At 47.4% G+C, this 17142-nt stretch overlaps 2 protein-coding genes across 3 annotated transcripts in view; one reads left to right on the top strand and one right to left on the bottom strand.

Moving 5' to 3' along the window:
* Syn1 (synapsin I) overlaps positions 1 to 17142 on the top strand; it is a 49295-nt gene that overhangs the window by 27413 nt on the left and 4740 nt on the right. For both annotated transcript variants that reach the window (XM_047535482.1, XM_047535481.1), the window contains exons 6-7: positions 16125 to 16187; positions 16946 to 17088. In XM_047535482.1, the coding sequence (XP_047391438.1) occupies positions 16125 to 16187; positions 16946 to 17088 (206 nt within the window). The remainder of the gene's footprint in view (positions 1 to 16124; positions 16188 to 16945; positions 17089 to 17142) is intronic.
* On the bottom strand, positions 7265 to 11477 carry Timp1 (TIMP metallopeptidase inhibitor 1). Its single transcript, XM_047535485.1, has 6 exons — positions 11320 to 11477; positions 10309 to 10437; positions 9018 to 9097; positions 8710 to 8836; positions 8348 to 8472; positions 7265 to 7539 (listed from the first exon to the last, which is right to left on the bottom strand). Exons 2-6 carry the CDS (start codon positions 10427 to 10429, stop codon positions 7369 to 7371), a joined length of 624 nt encoding a protein of 207 aa, XP_047391441.1. The 5' UTR covers positions 10430 to 10437; positions 11320 to 11477; the 3' UTR covers positions 7265 to 7368.

Genomic DNA, 17142 nt, shown 5'->3' with positions numbered 1-17142 from the left:
AGGCCAGGCAGAGGGGCCAGGAAACAGTGAAACCACACAGGGAATGATAAAAGGGAATCACAGAGATGGAACAGGAGTGAGGAATAGAGAACTGGAGCAGGAGCAGAGTAGGGACCATGCAGAAGGAGCAGGGTGCAGGGAGCAGGAGAAAAAGAAGAGGAAGTAGGGAACTGCATATGGGAGCAGGATGCAGAAAGGGATGAACTGGAGCAGCCAGAAGATACCTGCAACTGCAGGAACACTTGAGGGACCCACTTGAAGCCCAGTTGCATCCTTTCCTGTGGATATTCAGCAAGCCCTCTTTATGCTTCTCCATGAGCCCCTTCCAAGGGAACATCCCTGCATCTTGTACAGTGCAGGTTTTCATCCCCTGAAGAGCCTGGAGGAGACTGAGGTCATACCCTGAGGGTCAGTAAGGTGTGACCAGGTGTCCCTTGGCTAGGACACACTGTGATCCTCAAGGGGCCAATCTCAAAGATTAAGGACATTGTTGATTGGGAACAGAATTAGCTGTGGTCCACTGAAGTTGGGAGCACAGTATCCTGCAATGGGGCACCTGGTGACAGGAATCCCTCACACGTGGAGATTCTTTGTTCTGGGCTGGTGAGGGAGTTCATACAGGGTGGGGTTAGAATGACTGACCCACAATGAGAAATTCCTGAAGGGGAACCTCTCTTCATGGATATCACTGCAGTCGTTCTTGGTAGATGTGCACTTACACACACATGTGCATGCACACACACATGTAAAACAGTACTGCTCTTTATTTGGGGTGCTTCTATCAATCAGAGATTTAGGTCTTCATTAGAGCCTGTTGGAGGGAAATGACACAGGGACACTGGGACGGAGGATCATTTACAGCTGGGATTAGAGTCATATCAGTAGTTTTTGTTTGGTTTCGTTTGGGTTTTGGTGCTAGGAACGGAACCCAGGGCCTCAGGCATACTAGGCAAGCACACTACCACTGAACTTCACCCCTGCCCCCTGGTGATTTTGACCTCATAATGCTGTATGGTGTCAGTGAGGCATACCTCTATCCCCTCCAGACTCTTCAAGGGATGGAAACCTGCATTTCACAAGAAATGCATTTTACACTGCCCAAGAGCGGTCTTAGAGTCATGAGCAAAACGGGGCCAGCAGGAAAGTGAGATCTGCAGAACATGAGGATGGGGGATTGAAGCATGACATGTTCATGGCCCATGTTACCCCCAATCGTGAGAGTAGCTGGGGAGCATCTACCTAACAATATTACTCTTCTAAGGTCACGGGGAGGCCCCCATGGTGTGTCGGGGAAAAGCACGCTGAGTCTGGGGACTCCCCTCCTTAGGTCAGAGCTGTAGCTTTCTACAAAGGCTTAGCAGGAGGTTTGAGCTCAGCAGCAATAGTCCACCCTGGGAGGTACAGCTAAGGCATTCCTGCCCTCGTGAACTAGTCCCCTCTTATCCTCTCAGGGAATGGTAGCTCTAGCCTTCTACTGGAGCAGGGAATTGGTATTTGGGGAATGTACCTGGGGGCTCTAACAGCTTCTTAAATAAACTTTCAATCAATCTTTTTAAAAAAATTCTCAGGCTTAGTTGGGTGCATTGTCACATGCCTATAATCCCAGTGACTGGGGAGGCTGAGCCTGGAGGATTTTAAGTTTGAGGCCAGCCTCATCAATTTAATGAGACCTTAAGCAACTTAGTGAGACCCTGTCTCAAAATTAAAATAAAAATGGACTGGGAATGTAAAGTGGTTAAGTGCCCCTGGGGTCAACCCCCCATACCAAAACAAAAACAAAATACTCAGGCTTCACCCCCACAACAAGAAAGAACTCGTGCCCTTGTCCATTTCTTTGGTGGAAGCACTATGTGTAATCAGCATTGCTTCTCAGATTTTACCACTACTTCTAGCATAGAAGGTATCCAGAGCAGGATAGTGAGATATTGGGGTCAGTCAGAATTATTAAAAGGGAAAGGCAGGTCTTATATAAATTGACCTCTCCATCTGTCACTGGGTAGTGGCCAGAGATGTTTCACCATATGGGGTAATATGTTTGGAGCTCTTCTAGCAGGGGTATAATCCAAATGGAAATATCTAAGGATGGAGAACTGTGTCACTGGGGGTCAACTGATAGGGAGTATATGGATAGGTAGGTTTTTATGAATGGAAAGTTTTTTGTTTATATTTATTATTATTTTAGCACTGGGAATTGAACCCAGGGGCATCTTATCACTGAGCCACATCCCCAGCCCTTTTTATTTTATGTTTTAGTTTTGAACAGGGTCTCTGAGTTGCTTAAGTACTTGATAAGTTGCCCAGTCTGACCTCAAACTTGCAATCCTTCTGCCTCAGTCTCTCAAGTCACTGGAATTATAGACATGCACCACCATGACAGGCTGAGTAGATTTTTTAAAACAGGCTTATCACTGCGATCAATACCAATAGTGGAACTTTGTAATTGGAAAGTCTTGACACTGATGAGGGGGTTCATCAGTAGAGCTTTTTAATGGGCAGGTGTGAATGGGGGAGTTTATCATTCCTAGTGGACAATGGGGAGAGATACCACTGGGTCAGAATGGGTGAATGAGAAGATTTGCCAGTAGAGGCTGTCAGTGGGAATTATTTCATAGAAAAATATTCATGAGTTGAGAGATTTGTCAACTGGGGTGATGACAATAGGTGGGTATTTATGAAGAGAGATATTTGTGGCTGGGGTACATCAGCAGGCACTAGATTCCTGCTGGGAAGTTGTGAATGGGGAGATTCATCAGTGGAGGAGATCAATAAGGAGATGGCAATGAAATATTTATGAATAAGAAGATATTTCTTAGTGGGGCATTTGTGAAGAGGGGATTTGTCTCAGTGAGGAGAGGGAACTAATCAAAGGAAGGATTTACCAAGGGCTTAGAGATTTGTTATCTGAAGTCTTGACAACAGTAGAGATTTATAAAAGGAGAGATTTGTCCACAGTGAGGACTGCATAGTGGGAAACATTATCACAGGGTGGAGGACAGTTTTCCTCCAAAGTCTTTGAAAATGTTGATATTTGTTGTTGGAGGGAGTTGTATCCTGGAAAGCATTATGCAAGCATCATAATAAGAATAATAATATTACAAATGAGCATATTAAATATTTGTAACATCTCAAGATTATCATGATTGCTAGTTAAACTAAGGTTTCTAGAGTGCATTAAATTGTTGCTAGTAAAATACATTATTTTCTGTTTTATATACTATTCCTATTATCAAATATTATTTGTGATATTATAATAAACAGTACTGATAAGAATTATCATTGGGGCACTTGCCTGTAATCCCAGTGACTTGGCAAGCTGAGGCAGGAGATTTCAAGTTTGAGGACAGCCTCAGCAATTTAGTGAGATTCTGTCTCAGAATAAAAGTAAAAAAGGAGCCGGGCGTGGTGGTGCACGCCTGTAATCCCAACTACTCAACTCGGGAGGCTGAGGCAGGAGGATTGCAAGTCATAGCCAGTCTCAGCAAATTAGCGAGGCACTTAGCAACTCAGTGAACCCTGTCTCTAAATAAAATATGAAAAAGGGCTGGGGATGTGTCTCCATGGTTAAACCCCACCCCGGGTTCAATCCCCAGTACAAAAAAAAAAAGTAAAAAAGCTATATAGTTTGGGGCTATAGCTCAATGGTAGAATGCCCTTAGGTTCAATATCCAGCACCACAAAAAAATTATCACTACTAATGTTACACATTAAATTATATTTACCATAACTACTACTTATAAGAGCTCTGTACTCAGCACTGTTCTGAGCACTTTACATATATGACCTCATTTAATATGCACATTGTCACCATGAGTTGGGCATGCTTTTTAATCCCTATTTTACAAATGTGATAGCTGAGGCATAAAATGGCAATATGACTTCCCCAGGGACACAGAGCTAAGACACAGCAGAGACAGGAATTAAGTGCAGATGACCTGCCTCCAGGGTTCATGTTCTTAATCAGTACACTACACTGCCTATCTAAAACTTAAGTCACTGTTAGTAATATTGCACATTTAGTTATTGCTATGAGAGTTTGTTTGTTTTTTCTTTCTTGAGCATGTGTGGTGCTGGGGATAGAACCCATGCTAGGCAAGCACTCTACCCCAAAACTACACCCCAGCCTGAGTTTCATATGTTTTGACCTGAAAAATATCCAAGGGGAAAATAACTCCTCATAATCCTCCTTCAATCTCTGATGCCCATTTAAAAAATTTGTTCTTTTTAGATATACATGATAACAGGGTGTATTTTGACATATTATACATACATGGGGTATAATTTCACATTTTTGTGGTTGTGCATGATGTGGAGTTTCACTGGTCATGTATTCTTACATGAGCATAGGAGAGTTACGTCTGATTCATTCCACTGTCTTTCCTAATCCCATCCCCCTCCTTTCCCTTCATTCACCTTTGTCTAATTCAATGAACTTCTATCATTCCCCCCATTGTGTGTTAGCATCTGCATATCAGAGAGAAAATTTGGCCTTGGGTTTTTGGGGATTGGTGATGCCCAGTTTTTTTAAAAGGAGGACTGAGGCTCAGGTGAGGGAAGGGCCAGTTTCCCAGGTTACCCTGAGCTGGATCTCATACTGCCCACCTCTTATGACTGTGATTCCACATACTACCTCTTGGCCATCATAGTCTTTCCCAAAGAGATTCACACAGAGACACACTGAATTCTTGGGGGCTGTTCACTTTAATGGTATTTCTACAAGGGTGACTGACTGGGGTTGTGATTATCCCACTACTGCAGATCCTGCCAGGAGCTTGTGTCAATTCTCTTGAGGAGAATTATGTATGCTGTTCTGATCTCCATGTACCCTGAAGTACTAGGTCAGATATGTCCATGCTGGGTCTGGGTCCATCCTGTGAGGAAGACAGGTTGTCAGAATGACCTTCATTCTTCCTCTGCCACCTTCTACTGTACCTTCCTTCCCAGGGCTGAGGGCTCAATGAATGGGCCCTGAAACCAGGGAGCAACTCAAGAGTGTAGGGAATTGATACTAAGGTTTGGTGAATTGTCAGGAGCTACTGAAGTCTCATTGCAGCTGAGGGAATAGCAACAAGGTCACCAAGGCCAAACAGGACCCAGGCCTTTCCCTTGGAGTTACATCAATCAGCAAAGACTGCTGTTTGCCCCTTTTAGCAGACAGGGTCCAGTCCCCTGGGGAAGCACAGATGTTGACAGCAGACATTATTGCTGCAATGGATGTTTCCTGCTGAGGCAAATGGGTACTTAAAATCTGCTCATCCTGATCCAGGGCATAATTTGGGCCTGCAGGAACCTCCCAAGAGTGTAAAAAACTCTGGGGCAAGACCACAGAGGACACAAGAGCCTATACTTGGTGACTCAGGATACTCTGGAAGAGACCTGGATTTTTTTTAACTGCTGATGATTAAATTCAGGGCCTTGAGCATGCTAGGCAAGCACTCTTACCACTGAGCTGCACCCCCCATCTTAAGACTTGGGCTCATATTGTTGTTCTTAGGAGCAATAGATAATTGGATGGGAGAGAATTTAGGGGTCTTTTTCTTCATCAAAAAAGACATATTTTTCCCATTCACCTAAGGGTGGGGACAGTAACAAAGGTTTGGGTCCAGAGTCCTCACTGGACAAACATCAGGACAATGCCTGAGAGCTGTTTGCCAATTGATAGGACAATTGTCAATGAGTTTATCAACTTATGAGATTTGTGAATAGGGGGATTTATAGCTGCGGGATAACTTATCAACTTTTTCAAGGGGATTCCGGTCGACTCTGGTGTTCCACTGAGCGTTTGCCCCAAGCTAAAATTCTGGTTCCTAGGGCCTTACTTCTCAGGACCTTTGGAGTACTAGAAGCAGGAGGCGTGGGACTGGGAAGGGCTTGGCAGAGCCTAGCCCAGCTGCAGGAGCAAGAACACCTAGAAAGGGAGTGTTTGGAGGGTCTCTCACTCGGGCTTTTGTCTTTTGTTGTTTTTGTTTTTTGCAGTACTGGGGATTGAACCCAAGGGCACATAAAGTGAGTTATATCCTTGCCCCTTTTCAGACAGGGTCTTGCAAAGTTGCTGAGGCTGGACTCAAAATTAGATCCTTCTGCTTCTGCTTCCTGAGTCACTGGGATTACAGGTGTGCAACACCAAGACCCAGGTTCTATGTGGGAAGATGAGCCAGAAAAGGGAGGGTCAGGTCCAGAGACCCCAGTTTGGATGAGGGGGCAGCTGCAGAGGGGAAGGTGTGTGGATGTTGTTGGCTGATGAACCTAGTTGTTCCAGATTATGAACTCTACCTGCACAAAATTGCTGTCAATATTTCCTCCAGAGTTGATCCGAAGAGTGTGGGGAGGAGGCATGGGTAGGGGAGATTAGAGCAGAGCTTGGGGATTTCAGGATCATACCCTCTCTCCATCCAACCTCTTCTATACCCCGAATAACCCCTAAATGAGGAATCTTGTGCATGCCATGGATGAAATACCTGGCTGGGTTACAGTGGGGGACCCTTTCACTCAAAACATATTTATACTACAACGCCTAAGAGTGAGGACAGTGACAAAGGTTTGGGTGGGGAATCCTACTGAACAAATATCAGGACAATGCCTGACAGCTGTTTGCCAATTGATAGGGCATTTGTCAAGGGGTTTGTCAACTGCTGAGATGTGTGAATAGGGGAATTTACAGTTGTGAGATAACTTATTAACTAGAGAGTCCTGGGCAAATAGGAATTAGAAATCATTATAGTAAAATGTTTTAAAGTGGTGAGTAAAGAAAATATTAATTTGGAATTGATAATGCACATTAAATAACTATCACTGATGTTGCAGATCAGCAGTTCTAATGCCAATGTTGAGATTATTGCCAGGAGCAGTGGCACACGCCTGCAATCCCAGCAACTCAGGAGTCTGAGGCAGAAGGATTGCGAGTTTAAAACCATCAGAAATTCAGTGAGGCCTTAAACAACTTAGTGAGACCCTGTTTCAAAATAAAGTATAAAAATGGCTGGGGATGTGGTTCAGTGGTTAAGAGCCTCTGGGCTCAATCCCTAGTACCTCCCCCCAAATTATTACCAATACATAAACTTTTATGTAAATATAGACCCTCAACGTTTTTTGCTGGGTATGGAATCCATGGCCTGTGCATGCTAAGCAAGCACCCTACCATTGAGCTATACCTCCAGCCCCCAAACTCAACATCTTGCATCCCTCCCTACCTCATTGGTCCCAGGGTGCTCCCACCAATTCATGACTGACATGGGTTTGGTCCCAAGCACTACACAGAGACAGTGTCTGCTGGGTGGGTAGCTCTTTATTTCACCATCTTGGAGAAAAAAAAGTTGGGAGTGGGAGCGGGGAAAACACCATGCTGGCTTCAGCTTCCACTGGGAGCAGACTTCAGGACATCCGAGATTGCAGGGACTGCCAAGTACACAACCCCGGCTCCCGGGGCAGGCATGCGAGGTGACGGCTCTGGAATCCTTTCTCAGAGCCCGTGTGGAGCTGGTCTGTCCACAAGCAATGAGTGTTATTCTGCAGTTTGCAGGGCACGGATGAACAGGGAAACACCTGAAAGAGAGGAGAGGGGGTCAACCTTCGAGGGCTTCTCCTTCTCCCCCTCCATCCTGTGGATGACTTTCCCCTCCTCAGCTTGCAACACTGAGCTGCTGGAGACCCAGAAACAGACCCTCCCCTTGGGGGAACAGGAAGCCAGTGAAAGGATCAGTGTACTGGAAAGGTGGTTAGGGAATAGTCGCTTGGGATCAGTCAGGCAGATCTCCTGGGGAATTGTCCCACAGGGCAGGGAATGAGTGGCAATAGTGGGGAAGAGCAGGCATGCACGGATTTTAAGCATAGGAATAGGTAGTGGGTCCTCTCAGACAGTCATCAGGATCAGAGGACATTCAGGGGCATCAGGGAACAGTCTTAGAATAGCCAGGTCAATGTAATGCACCCCTGGTGTCTGGAGCAGCCAACTACAGGGCAACAATGAGATGTGCTGGGGAAGAGTTGGTAGGTATGGGGAACAACACTTTGGGTTGTTGGAGAACGTTCTAGGGAAGTAAAAAACAAATATATCCCAGGGGTCATGAACCGGAACTGGGATTACAGAATAGTGAAAAGGGAGAGTTAGAGGGACAGGTAAAAAAAGTCAGGGAGCAGGCAGTCCCAAGGCATCAGACACAGGGCAGAGGATAAACCAGAATTTCTTGCTACTGAGGAAATAGCAAGAGATAGCAGGGACAGTTCTTGGGTTTGAGAAGCAGGCACAAAGACAAGGAATAGCCGTTGTGGGGGCGGGGGCAAGAAACAAGCCCACGGTTTGGGGAAGAGCCCCCAACAAGCTCCTGGTGGAGGACAGGGGTCAGACACTCACTGTGCATGCCTCACAGCCAGCAGTATAGGTCTTGGTGAAGCCTTTGCGCTGAGCTGAGCTCAGACTGTTCCAGGGAACCACGAAACTGCAGGTGGTGATGTGCAAGAGCCCATCCCGCAGTTGTCCTGGGAGGGAGGGGAGAAACCAACAGGCAGATTTTGATTGGTTGGGTCGGGAGACAGGACGGCATCTGATTGGCGCCCTGGGCATACAGACCCCGACTCGGCAAAGTCTCAGCCTTCTGATAGGTGGTTCCAATTTCAACTGAGACCATTCCCTTCGAAGCCTCACCCCCACCCCGGTTGCTAGGCAGCGTCTGAGGACGGGTAGTTGCGGCCCAGGGCGAAGGGGTGGAGCCTCACCCGCGATGAGAAACTCCTCGCTGCGGTTCTGGGAGCGGTGGAGGTATCCGCAGACGCTCTCCGTGGCGGGGGTGTAGACAAACCGGATGTCAGCGGCAGGCCCCAAGGCGTTGAAGCCTTTATACATCTGTTGATGGATGAGGGGAAGAGTCTCTTTTACTGACATAATCCTCCCACTCCTGGTTCTTCCCTGAAGTCATATACCTAATTCCTCAGATCACAATTTCCTCACCAACCCGCCGCGGCGGGAGGCTTCTGTTTTGAGGAGGAAGATGTTGGAGACTGCTAGGGAGGGAGCAGGAGTATACCTTTGTCATCTTGACCTCATAACGCTGGTATAAGGTGGTCTGGTTAACTTCTGGTTCACCCATAAACTTGGCCCTTATGACTGCAGGAGAGGAGGGAAAGAAAATGAGTCAAATTAACAGCATGAACCAATAAAAATAATTATCATACGAGTAAAGCATAACTACAAATAGGGATTGATGGGTGCTAGACAGCGCGCAAAGGGATTTATACATCTCTTAGCTGATTCATCTATGTATTGAATTTATACTCTTCACCAGGCAACACTTTAAGTCTTTTTTATTTGTTCACTCATCTATTCATACACCCAACAGATATTTCAGATCGCCTACTGCATATCTGGTACTATTCAGGACTTTAGAGATACAACAGTGAACAAAACACTGAAGTCCCTTCCCTGTGGAACTCACATTCTAGCCAGGAGGAGACAGACTAAAAAGAAACAAATAAGTTTGTGGGAACAGAAGATGTTAATGGTGATTGGGAATTACAGAGCTGGGTAAAGAGGTAACAAAGATTCTTTGCTTGACCAGACTTTAGCCAGGTTCCTGAAATTTCTCCCAGGCCCATCTATGCACTTTGTTGTAAAATCCAGTTTAAGGAAAGAACCCTGCTAAGTCAGTTTACCCCACCTTCATTTGACTCTCCTCAATATCTGATGGGGGTTCCTCACAACTCCCCTACCCCCCACGTGACATCTGACACACTAGCCTGTCTTCAGCAAGAACACTGTTAGGTCAGAAGCCCACCTCCTTACTCCTGATGTTTTCTCTTAGTGATTTTCCATTAACTGATCTCTAAATTGATCATTAGCTATAGATTCCCCCTTACCCATGCTGTATATTGGGAGTTGAGCCCAGTCTCTTTCCCCTCTGCAAAATCCCATTGCCATGGTCCCTTTCCTACTGGGATGGTCCTGAATAATCTGTCTTACTATGTCTTAGCAAGTATCATTTAATAATTTTTCTTTAACAGAGGATCAGGATTACTAGGCATCAGGAGCTAACATTTTAAGTAGGATGTTCAGGGAAAGTCACCCCAGAAGGTGACTTTTTAGGCAGTCATCCATCTGGGTACCTGGGGTGAAGGATGTACCAGTAGGAGCAGCCAGCACAAAGACCCTGAGGTGTCTGACCTGATGTACTCATGGAAATCTGAGGATGCTATTGTGGCCAAAACAGAGATATGCAGGGGTGAGTTGACTTGTTCAAGAGTTAGCCACCATTGTGAGACCCTCTAGACTGAGAGGGAAAGTTAAGCTGAGAATGTGGGCAGAGAAGGGGTCAGACTCACCAAGATCAGAGTTGCAGAAAGCCATCTGTGGGTGGGGTGGGACACAGGTGCAGGCCCTGCTGGGGGCTATCAGTGACAGCAACAACAGGATGCCAGAGGCCAAGGGTGCAAAAGGGGCCATGGTGGATTCTGTAAGGGAGAGAGAGGAGTGTCAGGTGGCCCCCAACCCAGCCGATCTGCTGACCCCTGGCAGCCTGGGAGGGGGAATTATGGGACTGAGATTTGGGCCTAAGATGTTGGGAAGTTTGGGGATCTTAAAGGGGTTGGGGAGCCCCGAGGGGTGTGGGGATTTAGAGAGTTGGGAGAGTTTAGGGTTTTGTGGAGTTCAAGTGATTTAGGGGACTGAGTTGGGCAATTATGAGGTTGTCAGTTCGTGAATAAGAGGGCTGGAAGTTTGAGGATTTAGGGAGGTTGGGAAAGTCTAGAGGATGAAGAGTTTGGGGGTGAGAAATTTGGGTTTTGTGGTCCAAAAGAGTTTCAAGAAGGTCAGGGGTTATGCATATTGGGGCTAGGGGATTTTAAAGAGTTGAACTGGGAGGAAGTTGGGGGTTTGGGGTGCTGAGGGAGTTTAGGGGTCCAAAGGGTTAGGGAAGTGGTGGTGGGGCTAAAAGTGATGGGAGTGCTTGCGGGATGTGAGGGCAGAGGAAGTTTCGAGGTTTAGGGAGTTGGGGAAGGGGGAGTTTGGGGATAGGGGGAGTTTAGGGAATTGCAGGGATTTGGGGTGGGGACTTAGTGGGGTAATGAGTGAATTCCAGGGAGTTGGAGGGGTGGGAAGCCTTTGTGGTATTAGGGGGTCTGGGTTTGGGGAAGTTAGGGGTCTGGAGTGCCGGTTTGGGGGGAACAATTCCAGACGCCCCCTTGCCGTTCTCCAACCAGCCCGGGGTCCTGGTACTCGCAGGCCAGGCCGAGCAGCCGGGTATCTGGCACCGGACTGGACGGGCCAGCAGCCAGCACACAGGCTCCAGCGCAGCCCAGCTCCAGCCCCGCAGGGACACCCGGGTCTCTGCTTACCTCTGCTCTGTCTCTAGGCGCTGGATCTGCGACGATGGCGGCAGGGCCTGAGCGGTAGAGGATAAATGTCCACGCGAGGGGCGGGGTTGGCGCGGAAATCACAGGCCTGCAGGCTTCCTGGCTGCATTACTCATCCGCCCACCATCGTGCAGAAGCCTAGGGGCGGGCGGAGGGCAGCCCAAAGGAGAGCCACCCCCCTCCGCCCGCCCCTCCCGCCGCGCCGCGCCCGCCGCACCCCCTCCCCCAGCTCCACGTCGCGAGCATTCCTTCCTAGCGGCCTCCAAGGAGAGGCGACAGACAGTCCCAAGTCCTTGAAGTCTCCAGATTCTCTCCAGTCACCCACACTCCCAAATTTCCCATGGCTGAAGCCCGACTTATTTAATTCTTTCAACATTGTGCATCAACTCTGTGCTGAGCCCATAAAAACCCCTTCCTTTCCTGGTGTGTCTGACGTTCTGGTGAGGGGGTGGTGGAGAGGGAACAAATTAAGTAGAAGGAGTGGAGAGAGATAAGGCAGGCAAGTGGGGGAGGAATACAAAGTGAGGAAACTGAGGCACCAAGAGGTTATGCGACTTCCCGGACATGGTGGCATATGCTTGTAATTCCAGTGATCCTGGAGGCTGAGCATGAGGATCTTAAGATAGAGGCCCAGCCTCCCTCCACCACTTAGCAAGGCCCTGGCTCCAAAATAAAAAATAAAAAGGCCTGGATGTAGCTTAGTGGCAAAGCATCTCTGGGTACAATCCCTAGAACCAATACCACCACCACCACCAAAAAAATAAAAGGGGATTATGTGACTTATATAAGAACATAGAGTTAATAAGTGGTAGAACTGAGACGAATGGAACTCAAGTGGCATGGAGCCAGAACCTGGGTCATAACGTTTCTCAAAAAACACATGAACAAGACAGGGTGTAGCTCAGTGGCAAAGTGCTTTTTAGCTGGCATGAGGCCTGTGTTGCATCCCGGTGCCACAAAACAAACAGAAAACACAAAAACAAATAAAAGCACATACTCAGGCAAATAGCATTTATATAGCACTGACTGTGTACCAGGCAATCAGCATAGCTATTTATCTCACTTAAAGCTCACAACAAGCTGTGAAGGTGGAAATAAGTAGGATTCCCTTTTGAGAAATGAGGAAATATGAGACAAAGGGACTAAAGACAGCTGGAGTTTGAACCTAGGCTCACTGGCTCTGGGATCCTAACCCAGGCGCCGCACAGTACTTACTGGAAGGCAGGGAATGGTGCTGGTGAGCATTAGAGAGCATCAGGAGGGGGGTTGAATTAATGGTGGTGAAGGAAGTTAGTGAGTCAGTAAAAACACTATCCCCACCCCATCCTGCCCTGCCCCTTCCCCACTAACTGTTCCACACCCCTGGTGGCCGGTGGAATGAGGCAACCCCTGCCCACCAGCTTCCCAATGATGCAGGAATATTTGCTGGGGGCTTGGGGTAGAGTTCTGAGGGCTGATTAACCTCCTTGGCTAATTTAGGGAGGATAGACCAATAATGATGATAATGATGACGACAGCAGCCACTTATTGAGCACTTACTGTGCTTGGCTTAGAACTTAGTATAAATTATCTCATTCATTCTCCACGACCCCCTTGCTAATTAAGCTTGATTAACTTAGGGAGGTTTGCTCAATAACCACAACCACACAATAAAAACCACTATCAGCACTTATGGAGTGTTTACCGTGCATTAAGCACTGCTCGAAAGCCTTTGTATGTACATTATGTCTTTCGATCAGTCCTGATGACCTACCTCCTTGTTCATTAATGCTAGCTGACACTCCTTACGACATCCCAGTGAGTTAGATAAGGTTCACATACTCATTACACGGGGAGAAAACTGAGACACAATAGGGGTCAAGCCATCTGCCCAGGAATGAGAGTGAAGAAATGACTCTGTTGAGCAAAATCAAAGGAGGAAGGGAAGAAAACCAAAAATTTGTAGAAGCTGATTGTGAAAGTGGGGGAGTGAGAGTGAATGAGACAGGGGGCTGAGTAACTCTAAGGAGGAACCGACGGAGAAGTGAAGACAGGGAAAGTCCTGTCTCGGCACCCCACTAGACACTGCTTCTGACGCCAGCTCTTTATCTCTGAAATCTGAGTCAGCACTCGGTTTTGCCAACTGTTTACATGTGAGGAGTTGTATGGATCTAGGTTATTGTGCAGGCTTGAAATGGGGTGGGTGTGAACTTTGCAGAGGGGTGTCTAGATCTGTGACCATCTGGGGAGTTGGAGAAGTGTGGTAGCCCAAAGGGACCAACTGCCATGTATAGAAGAGATGATCCCCACAGTGTACCAAATGCTTGACCTGATTATGCCCATTATACAGAACAAGAAACTGAGTCCCAGAAGGGTTAAAGTGACCTATCTGGGATCTCAAATGGCCGTAGACAGAGAAGAGGCCAAGATTCAAGTCTAGGAGCTGGGTCCAGTGGTGCCTGCCTGAAAGTCCCAGCTACTGGAGAGGCTGATGTGGGAAGGAGGATCCCTTGATTTTTTTGGTTTGTGTGGTTTTGGTTTTAGTGGTACTGGGGATTGAGCCCAGGGGTGCTTTACCACTAATCTATAGCCCCAAACTTTTAATTTCATTTTGAGACAGGAGCTCCCTAAATTGTTGAGGCTGGCCTTGAACTTGCCATCCTTCTGCCTCAGCCTTCTGAGTAGCTGGGATTACAGTTGTGCACCATCACACCCAGCTAGGAGATCACAGGAGTCCTGGAGTTTAAGACCAGCCTGAGCAACATAGCAAGACTCAAAAAAACAAAAAACAAAAAACAAAAAACAAAAAACAGGTGTGGTGGTGCACACCTCTAATCCCAGTGGTATGGGAGGCTGAGGCAGGAGGATTGCAAGTTCAAAGCACGCCTCAGCAACTTAGCAAGGCACTTAGTAATTCAGCGAGACCCTGTCTCTAAAAATATATATATATATATATATATATTTTAAATATATATATTTTTAAAATATATATATATTTAAAATATTTTAAATATATATATATTTTTAAAAATATATATATTTTAAAAGGGCTGCGGGATGTGGCACAGTGGTAAAGTGCCCCTGGGTTCAATCCCCAGTATTCAAGTCTAGGGCTGTCCTGGATATCCAAAGTCCTCTGCACACGCATCTGGAAGGACACATTACACATATCCACAGTGTTGTGTTCAGCCTCAGGTCCAGGGGAAGCAAGGATGGTTTACGAAGAGCACCTAGAAACCTCGGCAAGTAGGGGTGGGTATGTGCGTGGGCACACAGCTCTCTGCTACGTTTCTGCTGCTGGGAGTCCCTCTGTGTGTTGTAGGTCCATCCCTGAGAGTTGGGTGTGTGCCTGAGTGTTTTTTGCTGTTGCTTCTGGGAGTTGTAGGTCACATATGCAATCATGAATACGTCGTCCACTTCTGTGTGCTTATGTGTCTGCTGGAGTGGAATGTCATGCAGGCGCCTGATGGTTTCTCTGGCACCATGCCTGGAGGATTCCCCCCACCCCCTCACCCACCCGTCCCAACAGCATGCATCTGAGTTCTCCTGCCCCCTGCAGTGACGCCAGTCATTTGGGAAATGAGGAAGGAGGGGTGCAGAGGGAGGGCGAAGCCTGAAGGTCAATTGGTCACCGAGTTTGCGGGCTTCCTGTGCCTGTCGGGAACCAGGAACCACCACCGCCCCAGCAGCCCCTCCGGGAATGCCACCCCTACCCTGTCAGCAGGAGGCAGGGGCTCTGCACAGCATGTGTGCTGTGGTGTCCTCGCCTGAATGTGTGGTGCGCATGACCAGAAGTGTTGTCTGTATACTTGGGAGTTGTGGGCATTTCTGGTTGTACATAAATCTGTGTTATACATATGGCAAGGCGTGTTGTATGTGTGTGTGTGTGTGTGTGTCTCAATATACTTTTTTGCGTGCCCTAGAGTGTGGTGTGGGTCTGTGTTATGGAGCTGTGATTATATGAAGACCTAGAAGCACATGCACCTCCTGTTTGTTATGTAGATCCTCTATTGGTTGTGCATGTGACTAGGAGTGTGGCACGTGTGCCTGTGAGTGTTGAATATGTGCCCAGTTCTGTTGCATGTGCCTGTAAAATCGTGTGTGCCTCTGTATCACACAAGCGATCCTTTGGGTTCTATGCCTTTCTATCTTGTGGGTTGGGGCAAGGGGAGGGGCCTATGTGTGTCTGAGTGTGGTGTGCTGCCCAGGAGTACTGGCTCCTGTCCATGTTATGAGCACCTGGATGACAGAATGGCCTTTGGGAATGATCGTGTGGGTTTCTGCAGCCCCAGAGCTAGGTGTGCTTTGAGCCTGTTAGTTGTTCTTCTCAACATGCGTGAGCATCTCTGTTTTGGCTGGGTAGATCGTCTACAGGTTTGTGTGTGTCTCTAAGTTGTGTATGTGTGTGGATGAGGCTTACATACAAAGCTTGGCTGAGAGGTCCAGTTGCTACACATAAACTACCACACCCCCATACACACACGCACACACTCACCTCACTATAAAAACAAACTTTCACTTTTCTGGGAAAGTCCCCCACCCTTACCCCATGCCTTGCCCTGGGAAGGCAGGGGCAGGAAATGTGGGACTTAGTGGGTGGAGGGAGGGACAGGCCGGCAGGACTGGGTTTGATTCTGGGCTTGGAGATGCTGTGTGACTCTCAGCTGCTGCCTGCCTGGCTCTGACCTGCCTTTTCTGCAAAATGGCTCATACTGTGGCTCAGGTTGGATGGGGTCACTGAATCAACCCACTCTTGGTGGTCAGCACTCCTCCCCTGACCATGCCTCTTCTGCCTTTGTCCCCACCAGCTTAGCAGCACAACATACCCTGTGGTTGTGAAGATGGGGCATGCACACTCGGGGATGGGCAAGGTGAGTATCCAGTTGGGGTGCATGCACATGCGTGCACGTATCCACAGTGAATGTTCCCAGCACTGTGCTCATGTAGGTATGTGTCTTTGTGTATACAGTGCACACCAGTAATTGTGTTTGATAGTGTGTCCTGGGATGTCTTCATCTATTTGGATTTTTGCTTTCTCATATTCAACTATTTTGTCAGCCTATATTTTTTTTATTGTGCGTTCAGCCAATTTTGTGAGTCCTCTTATTATGCTAGCATCTCCAGCACTGTGTCTGTGTGTATGTGCATGCCTCTGTGCTGAACATGCATCATTTCATTTTTTTATGTTCCAGGGTCTTGGGGTCCAGTATGCTTGCCATCCTGCTGATTTTGTCTGTGTGTGTATAAGCAGACTTGTAATTAGTAAGTTTGAGTGCATCCCGCTTCTATGTTTGTATATTGTGTGTACAACCAGGCCTGTGTCTGGCTGCCCATATGTGTATACTGTATATACCAAGTTTTTTTACAGCTTTATTGAGAGATAATTCATATGCCATAGAACTTACCCATTTAAAGTGGACAATTCAGTGGTTTTTAGTATGCTCACAGATTTGTATATACCCAACTCTGTGTTTGTGTACATGGACAAAACAGGAGACCCACAATTATGCATGCTCAAGTGCCTTGGTGTGCCCACCTAATTTTTAATGTACTCTGTGTCATGTGTACACACCACTCCAGAAGCCCCCACTCCCCACTGCTGTCCTGATCCCCACCCCTACGCCCATAGGTCAAAGTGGACAACCAGCACGACTTTCAGGACATTGCAAGTGTTGTGGCACTGACCAAGACATATGCCACTGCTGAGCCCTTCATCGATGCCAAATATGACGTGCGTGTTCAGAAGATTGGGCAGAACTACAAAGCTTACATGTGAGTGGAGAGATGGGAGCTCAGGAAGGGGTTACCTGCTCTGTCCCATGCAGC

The sequence above is a fragment of the Sciurus carolinensis genome, chromosome X (genome assembly GCF_902686445.1).
Source record: "Sciurus carolinensis chromosome X, mSciCar1.2, whole genome shotgun sequence".
NCBI classification, from domain to species: domain Eukaryota; kingdom Metazoa; phylum Chordata; class Mammalia; order Rodentia; family Sciuridae; genus Sciurus; species Sciurus carolinensis.
This window is presented reverse-complemented; position numbering and strand designations above follow the sequence as displayed.